Source organism: Magnolia sinica, chromosome 4, assembly GCF_029962835.1.
Source record: "Magnolia sinica isolate HGM2019 chromosome 4, MsV1, whole genome shotgun sequence".
Lineage (NCBI taxonomy): Eukaryota > Viridiplantae > Streptophyta > Magnoliopsida > Magnoliales > Magnoliaceae > Magnolia > Magnolia sinica.
Window position 1 is genome coordinate 31,745,063 of NC_080576.1, and position 15,672 is coordinate 31,760,734.

The following is a 15,672-nucleotide window of genomic DNA, read 5'->3' on the forward strand; positions in this document are numbered from 1 at the left end:
TTCATTAATCGCGAATGAGTAGGCCGCAAATTTAGGTTGTCCCAATGCTAACTAGGGCTCACGAGAAATCTTGAGGGTTAACTTATTCCGAAAATGCCCTGACTAGCCAGATTAAGTCTAAACTGCATGTTAGTAGTCCGCTAAACCCGAAGCTGTAGAATAATGTCTATCTTACTAGGCTTGATGTCCATCGCAGATATTAAGCCAAGATAGTGCCTCAAATCGCTCCAGTTAAGGCCGCAAGCCGGTTGCATGGGATGTGTGAATGCCTTGGGTGATAACCTGATATTTAAGTGAAATCAACACCCTTTATTCTTCTGTGAAGTTGTACCTTTCAGACCGTTGGATGATGACCACATCTGTGACACCAATCGAGATTATTACTCTGCCCGTATCCTTATAGTTAGGGACCCGTTCGACGCTCGATGACCATCAAGTTGAGTTAGGGCCCTCTCGATTGATCGGCATGCCCGACCATCAGATGGCTGTGTCAAAACATAAATTGCTTGGTGAAACACCTATCCCATAGCGTATATTGACCTGTATACCTCCCTTGGGGCTCCATTGGTGTGAAACAACCTCCCTTATGGTTAATATAATGAACAAAGGGTCATTGAGGCCATTTGTGCACAATCTGGCACTATAAATATTAGTTTATTTCACACCCCATTGAAGAAAAGCTAAGCCGATTGAGAATTTGTTCTGAAAGAAAAATGAAACTCAAATCTTATTCAATGGCAACGTGAACACTTAGGCAATACAAGTGCAGTATTTAAAATCAAATTACAATGATTCAGTTGTAAATCAAATAAAAAAGGAATCCCATGAAATCTAGTTTTAGACGTTTGACAATCTGTTCTACACACCATTTGTTGCAATGACAGCTAGATAACTGGGCTTGATAACAGGGAAAGTTGTTATGTTGACAGCTTGATAACAGGAGATTTTGATAATAGAGAATCCCTCTTTACTTTGGGATTTGCTGAACTACCATGCAGATTTAAATGCAAATTTGAACTTCCCAACTTTATAGGCTCGATTGGATTGCCATCTTGGTCTGAGCATGTTGCCGTTAGAGCTCCAAGATTACTCAACTTCTCTCCACTAATTGAGGCTAGATTGTGAGAGTCTTTACCCTTTTTTTCTCCAAGAATCTCGTGTATCCTTATTTTTCCATTGACTCTCACAATTGTTGGTAGTGCTGAGCTATGATAGGTTGCCAATACCCATCTCCTTATACGAATTTTATGCCCTAGCCTTGAAATTAAAAGAGAACGAGGAGAAAGAATGAGAGAAGGATCGATTGGAAGAGGTTGTTCTTCCCTCATTCGATTATCGTCCGTGCCACAACTGAAACCCTCATCAGAGCCTCCTGGTAACAACAAGGTAAGATCTGATCCTTACTCCCAAACCCTATATCAAATAAAGTGATTTATCTAAAATCCTCATAAGGCGTTTGTAATTGCTTAGGTCTCGATGACTTCCCCACAACCCTAACCTTAAGAGCGCTAAGTTGGGCAAGTCGTCACGAAGGTGCGAACCCTTATATATAGGTTGCCATTTATCAAATCTTGAGAGTTTCAATTAATGAATTCTTATTTACGAATGAGTTGATGCATGCTAACTTGTAAATGTTTCGATTTTAATTGCATATAATGCTAATTCTTACTAATCAATACTTATAAATTCGATGAAATACTTGAATGAGTAAATTGCTATATTTAGAGTTCATGCTATATTTTGTTGTTATTGTTTATCGGATAGTTAGTCATGATTGATATTAAGAACTACTTAAGATGTCGGGTTAGTCAGAAAATCACTAAATACAGGGGTAGCCCGAGTTAGGGCGGCCACTCTAGGCTTGTTCGATTGACCTGGGTCGAATATAGATGACCGATAGTAGGTGGACTACGCGGGATTCTTTCACCCAATGCTGGTTGCATCCGGGTTTTCTCAGGTCAATCAAATTTGTTTAATGACTGACTAATCATGTATGTTCACCATGTATGACCACGACTGATTAAATTTTGAGATATCTCATGCCCTTTGAATAAGTCCATTGATAACCATTAACGATACGATCAAGAATCATGAGCCAAGCATGGTAGTATGGGATATCATTTTCATGCTGTCAACCTACGCTGTGGTGATGAGCCTCCTTGTAGTGACTATAAGCAATTCTATTGACAACCTACCTATCGTATGTATTCGATTGGGAGTGACGAACCTAAACAGATTAAGGGACATATTCAATGAGTTGCTACAATTGTTCCGAGCCTAGTGATCCAGTTGAGACTAATGATAGAAGTGGAGGTACTCTAGCTTCCCTAATATGCTGGACGAATATAATTTAATAACTACTCGGTTAAACATACACATCCACCACATTACATTAACTCAGGTTGTGGTGATATAGTGTTATAGTCATGTGATGAGGGAGTATTGGTAATTGCGAAATAGGCATTGAAATCACTTGTGAGGAAGTGTTGGATTGTAAGAGCATACATCATGTTATAATCCAATTTATGTATATTAACAAGAGTACTTAGGAAATGTGTGTTTATATGCTTTATCATTACCTGTGTTGATAAAATTGATAACATGTGTAACTTAAAACTAATGGAACCAGGGATGATGTTTTAAAACACCAACTAAATGGTACTGTAGATGGAGGTGTTACTGAGGTCAATGAGTTGGAGGAGGTGTACATAGACTCAGAGGATTAGTTCTTATACATTTAGCGATCTAACGGACCGATTTGGCCGATGTGCCGCTCGGCTAGGAGTATTGGATGTTTTGGTGTTGGATGGACTTTACTTTGACATATTTTATTTACCTTTACAATTGTATATTGGACCCCAATAGTGGACCCGTACTCTAGATAGATGTGCATTATACCCAATAGCTTTACTTACTTTCGATGCATTTATTTCAGAGTATATTACACTATTTAGTTTAGTTCTATGTGAGCTCATATATCAAGTTAAAATATAACGAAACACCACATTTTTACAAAGCAAAAGTGACACCCGAAATATCAGAGAAAATCTTTGAGGCCACCCAGGTACTTAAAAATTATTTAAAAATTGCATAGTGGAATATAAGTACTCAAATGGGCTAAATTATGTTACCATGTGTAGACGTATCATTAACTTAAAATGAGCTTATTCTATTATCAAATTGAGGGACATTTATTACATGATTAAAAATGAAAAATATCTAATGTTCGTATTTCTACACACAAACATCCAAGAATTAGACGTTATGATTGTTTAACCAATTTGTTCGATCATGGCTTGGGCTAAAGAGGGTTATTCAATTTAGGCAGCTTTACTTAATTTAATATACGACTATATACAATTTGAGAATGCCAGTGTATCAAGCGTCATACGCAGCCTAGTCATCAAAGTATTTTAAATTTTGGCTTCACTAGAGCCAATGCAAGTTCAATAAAGCTCATGGCAACACCACACGTGCTAGCATCACTTGATAAGTCCGAAATCCAATCCATCCATTAGATTGGAATCATTATATTGATTGGCTAGCCCTAAGAACAAGTTGATATACTTAGTCATGTGGTCTACAATTTGCAAAATAATTTATGAATTAAGGTTTTTCAACCCATCCACATGTTTCTAATATTATGGCGTACCATTTTATTTATGGAAAAATATGTAGCAGATCAGGCTAACCTGATGGATGGATCAGATCTCATGCCACCACATGTGTAGCATGTATATAGCTTTAGTACATGCTTGTGCACTGAAGATAGCTCTTAATTCCTTCTGATTCGAAAAAAAAAATAATTTTAATTTGATTTTCCCATTGCATCTCTCCTTACCTAAATAATATAGGCAAAAAAGTCTTTTCACCTACGTCACTTGATTCGGACGGAAGCATACTTTCGTAGGACGCCGAATGCTTGATCCGAAACTTCTCCAGCTCCCAATAAGTTTTTAATGGTGGACAATTAATCCCCACTTTTTGGTCCACTTAAGCCCATTCCCTGCCTCATATTTTGGCTAATACCTTAAAATGATCTGAGAAAAATGATGAACGGTGTGGATAAAACACTTACATCACGGTGGGCCCCACAGTACCCTCCCGGGCGGATTATCGCATGGGCGGGGGTAGGACGCAATCCGCGTCCACTTACGTAAATACTAAATCCAGGTATTTTTTTTTTTTTTTGGAAAATCGGTATCCATGAGGAAATTTTAGGTAAAAATTCCAATGCTATTCAACTATTATGGTGGGGTCTACTGATATGTAAGTTATCCAAGTTGCACATCAAAGCTGAGTTCCATCATGACGATGGGACGCTCCAAAGATCAAGCATGTAAAGATCAGTAGGTGGGCCGTGCCATTAGAGGACAATGGACATCCACTCAAAAAGCTTTCAATACACGTGGTGGCCCATGTAACGGTTGGATCGGCCTTATGTTTTTAGGTATCCAAATTTCTCGGTGGGGCGGCCCTTATCCACGGGATTTCGTACGCAAACCACGGTGGACGCTACAGGTAGAGTTGTAGATTATTTGGGATATTTATGACGGTCCTGTGAAATTGCCCCGTTTAAAGAGTCGGTCCGATCGGGTCCATCCATTTACTGATTGGGTCAAACTTTCGACCGGGACCGCTGAAAAACTCTTTAAACTTTTTCATGTTGGCGATTATTCCGATAAGTCGCCGATTAAATCGCCGTCCCAAGTTCGTCTCGCTCCCGAAAGGAGCTGATCTTGAAATCATTCTGTCTCGTCACCCAATAAAAGAAGAAAAAAGCAGAGAGAGGAAGACGAAGAACGGAGAGAGAGAGAGAGAGCATGGCGCGAAATCCTAACGAAAATGGCGTTGAAGGCGACGATGAAAGAGAGGAAGAAGAGGAGGAAGAAGAAGAGGATGAGGAAGAAGAAGAAGAAGACGAGCCGAGGCTGAAATACCAGAGGATGGGAGGCAGCATCTCTTCCCTCCTATCCAACGACGCTGCTTCCTGCATCTCCGTCGCGGAGCGTATGATCGCCCTCGGCACCCACGATGGCACCGTCCACATCCTCGATTTCCTTGGCAATCAGGTCTGAATTCCAACTCCTTTTTTCTCCTGTTAGGGATTGCTTCTTTTTCTCTGCCAAAAAAAAAAAGGGCCTGTGGGTTTTGTTAGTTTTGAATTTTGGACATGTTTTGATGCTGCAGATTCTTGAATTATGAATGTGTGGAATTGCGATTTTCAGTCTCAGTTTTTCTTGATGTTGGCATCCTAGGAATAATCACATACGCGGCGCCTTACGGTGGATGCTAAGTTTAATTGCCCATCACATGTGGACGGCATCTAAACTGTCCATGGATATCACCTGGTGGAGAAATCGTACGGTTGAATTTGACTGCCAGCTGTTCTGATTTAAACTGTACGGTTGAATTTCACTGCTGGCTGGTCTGATGTAAACTGTACGGTTGAATTTGACTGCTTGCTGGTCTGATTTAAACTGTCCGTTGCTTTTGTACAGTGTAGACCAGGATGATTTTTGCACCAGGTGATCTTCATGGTCTGGCCCACCTTATGCACAGCTGGATTGTCTATTCCCACATGTGCTGGACGTGGGCATTCCAACTCTCATGTCAGTATCAGTGTATTTTCATGCCATGCCATTGCACTGTAAACATAGTTATTTCATGCGACAATAGCGTCAGAATGAGTTGTTAGCTTACCAGAATGACTTGACTTTGGAATATAGTTATAGTCATTGGGTAGGGAGAGCTTTTAAATTACCTGCCCTATCATGTCTCCATCCACATTCCAGACCATTGATCTGACGGGCCATATGATGGATGGAGGATGCCCAGACAATCTTTCAGACTGGATGATACTACCCGTTTGGTGACAATGAAAAAAGATGTAACCAGTTTGGTCAGTTGCCCACCTTAAGGGAAAAAGTACAGCAACAAGACAGAAAAAAGGCTGAAGTTTATGGATTGCTGGGAACATTCCCCTTCCATAGGCAGGGCCATCAGATAGACGTTATGGGTAGCAAACATAGGCCTACTTGCACATAGTGGGAGTTTCTGGACACTATTCACGTTCTGATGCATCAGGTGCTGGTAATTCCTCACTGTAATCCATATTCATGTAGGAAGTTGTTTCTTTCCATTTGGAGTTATCTTGCTCTGCTAAAATTTGCTTAACCGATCAGTATGGTATATTAGGGGCCGTTTCTTATTTTGAAGTTGATGATGGCCTTGGTCTTGAAGGACTTCAATATGATGGGTATAAAATGTGGCTTTGTAGTGTTTGTTTTAGAACTTCAAATGATAGTCCAAACTTTAGAAAGGCTGAGTTTTACGATTATTCATGATTTCTATTTACAGTAAGAAAAATCACTTGTGATTTGGAATGAGTAATTGAGTCCTTTGTTTCTTTCATTCAGGTTAAGGAATTTTCAGCTCACACCGCTACTGTCAATGACCTTAGCTTTGATATCGAGGGCGAATATATAGGAAGCTGCTCAGATGATGGACATGTTGTTATAAACAGCCTTTTTACTGATGAGAAATTGAAGTTTGAATATCATCGCCCAATGAAGGCCATTGCTCTAGATCCAGAATTTTCAAGAATATCATCACGTAGATTCGTTGCGGGTGGTTTGGCAGGCCATCTTTTTCTGAATTCAAAGAAATGGCTGGGCTATCGTGACCAGGTCTGTGCAATTTTAGTAAAAGATACTCTGTTGGGGGTCTGCCGACCCAGTTAGTTGGAATAAGGCTTAGATGATAAGGATATGCAGTTGGGTGTCTGGGGGTACATATGTGTATTTGTGCATGCATGTGTGGGTGCACCTGCATGCTTGCTTTGATTCATATGCATTGTGATATTGAGCATGCCCAATAATTTGAGGCCTCTTTGCATGCGGAGCAGTGCCAGAATCAGATTGTATAGTCCTATCTTTTCCATTTTGAGCTGGAGCTGAAAGGAACAGATTGGATGAAAAGGAACCCTTGTAGTGTATTTCCACTTTGGCTCTGTATGTTTTGGAGAAACCCGATATCCAACTTATTCAACTTGAAAAAGTTGGGGTTCTCCCTCATTCCAAACAGGCCCTTACTATTATTACTGTCGTTGTAATTGTTATTATTATATTAAAACATACCCTGCTATTGTTATTATTTTTATTTTGAATTTGACCACGCCCCCCAGGTTTTACACTCAGGAGAAGGTCCAATACATACGGTGAAGTGGAGAACAAACCTTATTGCTTGGGCTAATGATTCAGGTGTTAAAGTTTATGACATGGCAAATGATCAACGCATCACATTTATTGAGAGGCCGCGAGGGAGCCCACGCCCTGAACTTCTGCTGCCTCACTTAGTTTGGCAGGTCAGTAAAAGAAGTACACGTCTTAATTTTTGATATGCATGCCAACTAACATTTTAACATATCTAGGATGATGCTCTCTTGGTTATTGGCTGGGGAACGTCAGTTAAAATTGCTGCAATTAGATCAAATGTATCTGGAGGGGTTAACGGAAGGGCCAATGGAATACAAAGGACCATCTCGATATCAAGTGCAAAGCATGTGGATATTGTGGCCTCTTTTCAGACCAGCTATTTCATTTCAGGAATTGCTCCTTATGGGGATTCTTTAGTTGTTCTTGCCTATATTCCTGAGGAAGAGAATGGAGAGAAGGAATTTAGCAGTACAGTTCCATCTCGCCAGGTACTTCTCCCTCATCTTATCATCTATGAAGCACAAAAGCCAACCTATCTATCCTTGTATGGAGCCATGCTTTTGTCCTAACCATGCAGTATTTAAACTTGTTTAGTAGTTTGGTTGCATATCTTTATACTTTTTCTTGTTGAAATTTACTCGATTCCTATCTTGCTTCATCTATGTTAGTGTTTTTATCCTTTTCTGATCTTTAAAGTGAATTTTAAAAGGAAACAGGAATAAACAAGACACAGGAAATGTCAAGAAAAGAATGAGACCACAACTCTGGCATGTTCTACTGTAACACAATTCTATAGTAGTAGTGAAAGAAACCAAAATGTTCATTTGGGGCATGTAAGGTTCCATTTCTTAGGTTGAATGCTAGTAGTGCATGATGCACAAAGCAATTGTTTTTTTCCTCTAATATTTCAATCTCTTAAAAGACTTAATGGTCATGGGAATGTGAAGCTCAATATTAATAATGATAGGCAGAAATCACCCTATCAAATCTGTGGTTTTCTGAATATTCTCAACAACTACATTTTGCCCCCCTAAAAAAAACAACAAATTTCTACTTGTCAACAGTGGAATAGAAAAATCTCCAATCATGGGGAAGTGGTTTTTATTTATTTATTTATGTTTAAATTTAATACTTCAAAACTATGGTTCGATTTCTTGATAAACTTGAGAAGCTCCATGAACTAGGAGGAATTACTGAGCTTCTTGATCATTTTATCGGTAGTCTTATTGAATCAAAGATTGAGGGAGTTGATTATCATCTTATTTATTTATTTTTATATTACTCGCTTTCTTTGGGCAATGGAACAAATCACTAGATTGAAACAGGGATGAAAACAGAATGAGTCAAGGTGAATCCTCCCAGTGTTGGTCTCCAGGTGAGTTGCATCCTGACCACATAATGCTCTTTATAACGATGTTTAGGACTCCATAATTTAATGAATTGGATTTAAGATAGTGGACCCAAATAGGTTATTTTTAGACTTTCAGCTCAGGCAAGCTTCAGCAACTATGGACCACAGTAGCTGAACTATAGAGCACGTATAACATTGATGACAATCTGCCATACACTGCATTTATCGATGCTGATGTGCTATACAGACTGGAATTATCTTACCACTCATGGTCTCTGCAGAAAGTATTATGCGACCTTTATTACTTGCATGATTCTAGATTATGGGAATTGGGCGAGCATGTTTTTATTCATTGCGCCATACTTGACCTTTCCATTTCCCTTATCCTCTTCCCTGATAATTTGGCTCATCCCATTTCTAACAGGGTTTAGGTTCTCCAGCTGATGTGCTTTACAAGCTGGTTATCTCATGCATTTTTTCTTATAGGTATCCTTTTGGGAGTATGGATAATAATGATTGTGGGTGTTTTGCACTCTCATTGCCAGTTCCAAACACATAAAAATGAGGGTTGTGTCAGGTTGGCAGCCAGCATGAAACTTCGGCTACACTTTTAAGCTGATCCCAATTAGTTGGGATAAGGCTTACATGATGAGGATGATTTTGAGAGTATGGATGTAGCACCGTAGTCTAGTGAGCATGTTTAGTTATAACAGAGAGCTAGTGTAATGCAGAGGCATTTTCACACTGGGCTTGAGTTGGGTGGCCTGTGGGATGCAGGGGCACACTCAGGGTGGGCAGCCCGTGTGAGGTAGGCCCCATCCGTGTGAGGCGGGTCGCTCGTGTGAGGCGGAACCCGTGTGATGTGGGGCTCACGAGGGGGTTTCGGCCGGGGTGCTAACCCATGCGATGTAGGGCTTAGGTTATGAGATAAAGAGATTAATTTGCCATGCTCTATTAGTTCGAACTTTTAGAGCAAGTGGTTAATTGTCCTGCATCATGATGCTACTTAGATTCTTTAATATTTTAGCACATGTTTTCTCCACTTGCAGTCTTTCATGTGCACGGCTGCATCCATTTAGCTTTTTTTGCATGTCCTCTAAGCCTTACCTGATTTCCGTAGGACCTGTTATCCTCAAGAAGAACACAACCATGGAATACTATCATTTAAACCGAAAATAGAAGAAAGTGGGTGTTAGGCAGATTTCACCTTAGGCTAGTTACTCAGTTGAATGGTAGAGCATGAAATTGCTAATCAATAACAACTTGGATGGTTGTACATGTCGTGAGACTTAGAGATTTGGGATCTAGCTGAAGCTCGAAAGGTACAACTCATTGGAATCAATGGTTAAAATATTCTTAGTGCACCCTTCAGAATCTGAAGAGAGCTGTTTTCGAACACTCTCCTTAAAAGGGAGAACATTACTCCATTCTAAAGGTAGAGAGAAGTTGGTTCGTAGCCAATTTGCTCTCTTAAAAAGTGGGTGAAAAGTCATGTATATCTGACAAGTCCCTGGTTTTTTTTTTTAAAATGCTTTATTTGCATCAAGTTCTTCTGTTGAATAATCATAAATTGTTTGAGAACCATAGCCCGTGGAAGCTGTTTATTTTCTTTCTTCAGCTTAAAATATGAATATAAGTTTCACGGGTTGAACATATTTATAGCAGAAAGCTTCTATACTGCTTATCCTTCTTTACAGTTCTGTGAGTATTTGAGCAGGGAACTGCACAGAGGCCAGAAGTGCGCATAGTCACATGGAAAAATGAAGAACTCGCAATGGATGCTCTTCCCATACATGGCTTTGAACATTACAAGGCAAAGGATTATGCCCTTGCTCATGCTCCTTTTACAGGTGTGCAATATCCGAAATTCATATCTCTGTCCAATTGTATTGATTTGATGGTATATCTAACTGTTTATGCATTTGAATGTAGGTAGCAGCTATGCAGGTGGTCAGTGGGCTGCTGGTGATGAACCTTTGTATTACATAGTATCTCCTAAGGACGTGGTCATTGCAAAGCCTAGGTTAGTGTTGGATGTGTTAAAATGGATTTAGTTGTGTGATGGGTTCGTCACTTTGATTGTGTGGCAATCACTTGTGTCAATAAACTTGTTGAATTGGAACGCATGATCATGTTTAGAGGTTACTTGCACAAAACTTCTTATTGAGGTGCCACTCCTGCTTGAGTCACACCTCCATCTCTCGCTCCTGCTTCCTCTCTGTTTACTTTCTACTTGCCGACATTTTTAAACAGATGCCTATGTTGGGTTTGTGCCCTAGAAAACCAATGTTACCTTACCTTTTACCTTTGTTAATACATGATGCATTCATTCATTCATATATTGGCCTTATTTATGGGTGTGGAAGAGGTATTTTTCCTACTTTTCAAGACTTGGCAAATCCTCAAAATGAGGCAATTGTGTTTGCGAGGACGAAGCTTTGGAATATTGAGGAAAGAGTCGTTGGCGAACTTTAGGAGCAGAAGAACAAGAACCGAAAGATTTGTGTGTCGATTCTCAAGGCTCAGGAGAGGAAGGATCAATGAAGAGAAGGGGAAGAGGAGTTGAGAAGCCGGATAGAGAAGGTGATATTAGAGAGAGGAGGGTCAGTTAGAGAGCTTGGGGCCTGTTGAAGAAGCATAGAGGGTCTGCTGATTCCAGGAAAGGGAAGAGAGTGGTAGTTGATGAGGGAGGACCTTTTGGGGGGGTGGTGAAAGGAAAGAAGTATGGGCTGTTGTTGGAACTCCTGACCATCCTCGTGGAGTTCCTGGATAACTGGGAGGAGTATGACTTCTCTAGGGTAGTTTGGGTCTATTAGGAAGGTCATCATCCCTTAGGTCAAGGGGTCCGGAGGTAGGTAGGGATTTGCTTTCATGTATAAGAACAATGAGGTGGAGGTTCGTAATGCACTCTCTCCATGAAAGGGAAGAGATTTGACAGTTGAAAACTATCGGTACAATAGGCTAGATATGGCTCGGAAATGGTGAACCATGGAAATAACAGGGAGGAGGAGATGAAGGCAAAATGGGGTAGGGGGAGTGAAGGGAGACTTGGGGAAGAAAGGCAATAGGCTGATAGGGTTACTAAGAAAGGGATGGAGGAGGGGAGAGAGGTCTTACAGGGAGATGATGGAGGGGAAAGGTAAGGAGAAAAGGGATATTGGATTGTTGGAGGAGGTAGGGGAAGTGGCTATGGAATCAATGGGTAGAGAAGAGGGTATAAGGGATAAAGAGGTGGGATCAGGGTCTCGCTGTTGGGTGTGGAAAGAGGAGGAAGATGGAGGAACGGTGGTGAAGGTGCTATTGCAAGTGGTGGGGAATGCTTGGGTTGGAATGCAATAGAGCCTCGTAGCAATGTTCAAGATCGATACATTAGCTGCAGATCTGGGCAATTGGCTGCCTCAGTGGTGTGGCCTGCTGGAGTCTTGATTATTTTGGCCTTTGAACGATTCCGAATATTGGATTTCCTTCTAGTCGGGGAAAGACTTAGGATCATCATCACCGCGTCGCTGTGCAAAGAAGGGCTGCTTGTTTGTCTAATAAGATGGGCTTCTTATTCTCAGCTGGGATGGGATGATGTGCTACTAGCTTAGGGGGTGATGAGGACATCGTGCACACGCACGCCCGCACACCACCACCCCTACGCACGTACGTACGCAGAAGGAGGACCCCACCATCGATCTGGCTCGATGACGACGTCCAGGGAGGGCCTCCTAGCTAGAATACAAGTTTTGGTTCAGAAAAGTGGGCCCGATAGTCAAGAAAAGCCCATCATGGGATCTCATGATCGTAGCCCACTCGTCGGATTGATTTCATATTTTAGGTTTTGTTTATTGTTATTATTTAAAACATTGTGAACGCTTTAGATTTCTCTGTTTGGTTTTTATTTTAGTTTACTTCATCGCCAAGTAATAGGTTGCGCACATGGTGCGAGTTTTGGGGTATAGGATTTTCCTTATAAATAGACACCCCTTGTAGTTCTTTTGATTCATTGAAGTTAATAAAAAAAATTCTTGCTTTATTTTTCTGCTCGCTTCGTGAGTTGTGGAAGAATTCAAAAGTGGGTGCGAAGCCCTCCCTTTTCGAAGGGCTAACTACCGTGGTGCGAAGCCACATCGATCCCGATTCACCCCCATCCTCCATCATCTTTTTTTCCATCTTCCCCCACCATCCGTACTTCGAATTCGTCCTTTTGTTGCATCAGATTTCTTTATTATAGCAGGTTTCTAAATTTTGGCCCGCAGGCGAGCTGAAACTTCGGCGGAGCACCACGCACAAACCGTACATTGGATCGAGCTGAGATTTGGGGGTTGTGGAGACCATCCCTGGCCGACCAGGGCCAAGGTGGCCTTTTTCTAAATAGTGGGCCCCACACACGTGCGGCCGAGATCACACGCACGTCCGTCTGACCATTGTTGTTGTCCACACGCGGGATCGTCTTTTGGCTCAGGTTTTTATCCTCTCATAGCCGTTTTTTATGAATCCTAGCCCTAAATTATGTTTTCCCTAAGTTATTTGTCAATTTTCTTACCCTAGGGTCCCCCGAATTGGAATTTCTGAATCCCTTGGATTAGGGACTGATTACTATGCATGCGTGGATGATTATTTCTTATCTTTGAGTATTGTTTGGTTTATAATTTTTATTGATTCAGCCCTATCATGTGTAGGCCTGGACCCGCATAGATTCTCCTTAATTGAATGTTTGGACTTTTATGTGGGATATGGAATTTGTGTAATTGTTTCTGAACTAACGTGCTCTTAAGCCTGAAATGTCGCATATCATATTTAATTTTCATCTCCTGCATCAAATTTGGTATCGGAGCCTAGGGTTCTTGTAGGGGAATTCACCACATATTTAGGGTTTAGTTTGTTTGAGTCCTTCATGCATTCAATCCATCATATATAGCTGAATTTTAGTAACGGTGTGTAGTCTCCTTCATATAGAGTCTCGTAGGGTCATTTAGTTTTTTTGACACATATAGTTGCCATAGCAGGTCCTTAGGATTGAGTTAGCTTGTGTATGCCCACACGTACGGGTCGCGGTTTTGGTTTGCACCCTAGTCTAAACATGTAGCAACTACAAGAATCAATGGCCCAGTTAGCCCAGTAGGTTGAGTCTATGTCTAAGCATTTGGAACAACGCATAGATCAACGCCTTAACCAATTTGATGATCGCGTTACTCAAATAGAGGCCTCCCTCAGGGCAAACCCCACTATTGGGGAAGATGCCTATTTTGAGGCAGGTGGTTAGGAGATTAGACCAAGGAATGGAGGCGGCCAAGGAGTTGGTCATGGGCGTGCACCTGTGCACCCACCCCGTGAGGGACATGATGATCAATATGACCTAGATGCGCAACTCCTTAAGGGAGTTAGAGTAGATGCCCCTACTTTTGATGGTAACTTCGACCCTAAAGCTTTTTTAGATTGGTTGGCGGATATGGACCACTATTTTGAGTGCTATGATATATTGGATGCTCGACGAGTCCGATTCGCCAAGATGAAGCTTGTGGGTCAAGCAAAGAGGTTTTGAGCGACGGTTGAGTGAAAAAAAAGAAAGAGCGAGGGAACTTCCAATAGTCCATTGGGGAGAAATGAAAGAAACGCTGAAAGAGAAGTACCTCCCTTTCTCTTATCGCCTGCGGTTGATTGAGAAGTGACAGTTTCTTCAACAGGGTTCCATGAGTGTTGTTGACTATATTGAGAAATTCGAAGAGTACTTGACCCGCTGTGAGGTTGATGAGGATCCCGTACTCACCCTTGCTCGTTTTAAAACGGGCCTCCGTCCTGACATTAGGAGAGAATTGCTCGCCAAAGACTTAGACACTATAGAACAGTTGTACCAAGTAGTGTTATATGTCGAGCAATACCTTAAAGCATCTGTGGGAAGGCGGTTTGACTTTCGCGAATCCGGTGCTAAGGCCAACCCGTCTGGGGCTAGACCTAACACGGCATTCCAAAACAAATCTTCCCCTAATGTTCATCCCTGACCTAAGGATGATAAGGGTAAAGAGATTGTCGGGTCTAGTTCACGTGGAAGTGGGGCCACTAGGTGTTTTAGGTGTCATGGGTTTGGTCATTTTGCTCACCAGTGCGGCACGAGAGAGGGCACCAAAGTACTCCTTATTGATGGGCAAGTAGAAGTAGTGCCCCCAGAGAGTGATAGTGAGGAGGAGGAATATGAGCCAGTTGGAACCCCTAGTGATGAGGAAGAGGGAGCACAAGAGTTTGTGACCCTCGCAATTGTGCGTTGCGCCCTGGCTCAAGCCAAGAACACTGATGACTGGCGCCGCAACACGATCTTCTATACTTATGCAAAATGTGGGGAAAAGAGCTGTAAGATGATCGTGGATAGTGGTAGTTGTGCCAACGTGGCATCGACTAGCATTGTGAGTCGTTTGGGCTTGAAGATAGAAGTCCATCCTCAGCCCTATAGAGTTTCCTGGGTTGATGAAACATCCATTCCAGTCTCGCACCGCTGTCTTGTCCCTATTCAGTTCCGATCTTATAAAGACACAATTTGATGTGATATTGTTCCTATGGATGTGAGCCATATCATTCTGGGTAGGTCGTGGCTCTATGACAGGGATGTGACCATATTTGGTCGTTCAAATGTGTGTACATTCTGGTTTGAGGGCAAAAAGGTCAAGCTAAATCCTTTGCCACCCAAGAATATAACTAGAAAAGAGTTCACCACACAGTGCTATGAGCGGCCCAAAAGAAGTGAAGGAGTCGAAGTCCAAGTCTAAACCGCTCTATATTTTGAATGCCAAAGACTTTGAGCGAGAGACGGAAGTGGACTCGATGGTATACGCCCTTGTGACCAGAGACTAGCGTAGAGTTACCCACTGAGGCCATTTAGGTAGTACATGAGTTTCGTGATGTCTTTCCTGATGATTTACCGAATGAGCTTCCCCCTATGAGGGATATACAACATGCCATTGATTTAATCCCTGGGGCAACTCTACCAAACCTCCCGCATTACAGAATGAACCCGAAGGAGCACGCTGGGTTGAAGAGGCAGATTGATGAACTCCTAGAGAAGGGTTTCATTCGAGAGAGCTTGAGTCCGTGTGCCGTGCCCGCCCTTCTTACACCTAAGAAGGATGA

The 15,672-nt window shown here is 41.7% G+C and overlaps 1 protein-coding gene across 2 annotated transcripts in view; it reads left to right on the forward strand.

The window, feature by feature from the left end:
* Window positions 1-4,762: 4,762 nt before the first annotated feature.
* The window catches only part of LOC131242968 (vacuolar protein sorting-associated protein 41 homolog), a 52,290-nt gene continuing 41,380 nt past the window's right edge, over window positions 4,763-15,672 (forward strand). The window contains exons 1-6 of one of the 2 annotated variants that reach the window (XM_058241983.1): window positions 4,763-5,072; window positions 6,420-6,689; window positions 7,187-7,366; window positions 7,433-7,705; window positions 10,286-10,418; window positions 10,501-10,591. In XM_058241983.1, coding sequence (XP_058097966.1) covers window positions 4,824-5,072; window positions 6,420-6,689; window positions 7,187-7,366; window positions 7,433-7,705; window positions 10,286-10,418; window positions 10,501-10,591 — 1,196 coding nt within the window. In that variant the 5' untranslated portion in view covers window positions 4,763-4,823. The remainder of the gene's footprint in view (window positions 5,073-6,419; window positions 6,690-7,186; window positions 7,367-7,432; window positions 7,706-10,285; window positions 10,419-10,500; window positions 10,592-15,672) is intronic. The other variant, XM_058241984.1, reaches the window with a different exon arrangement.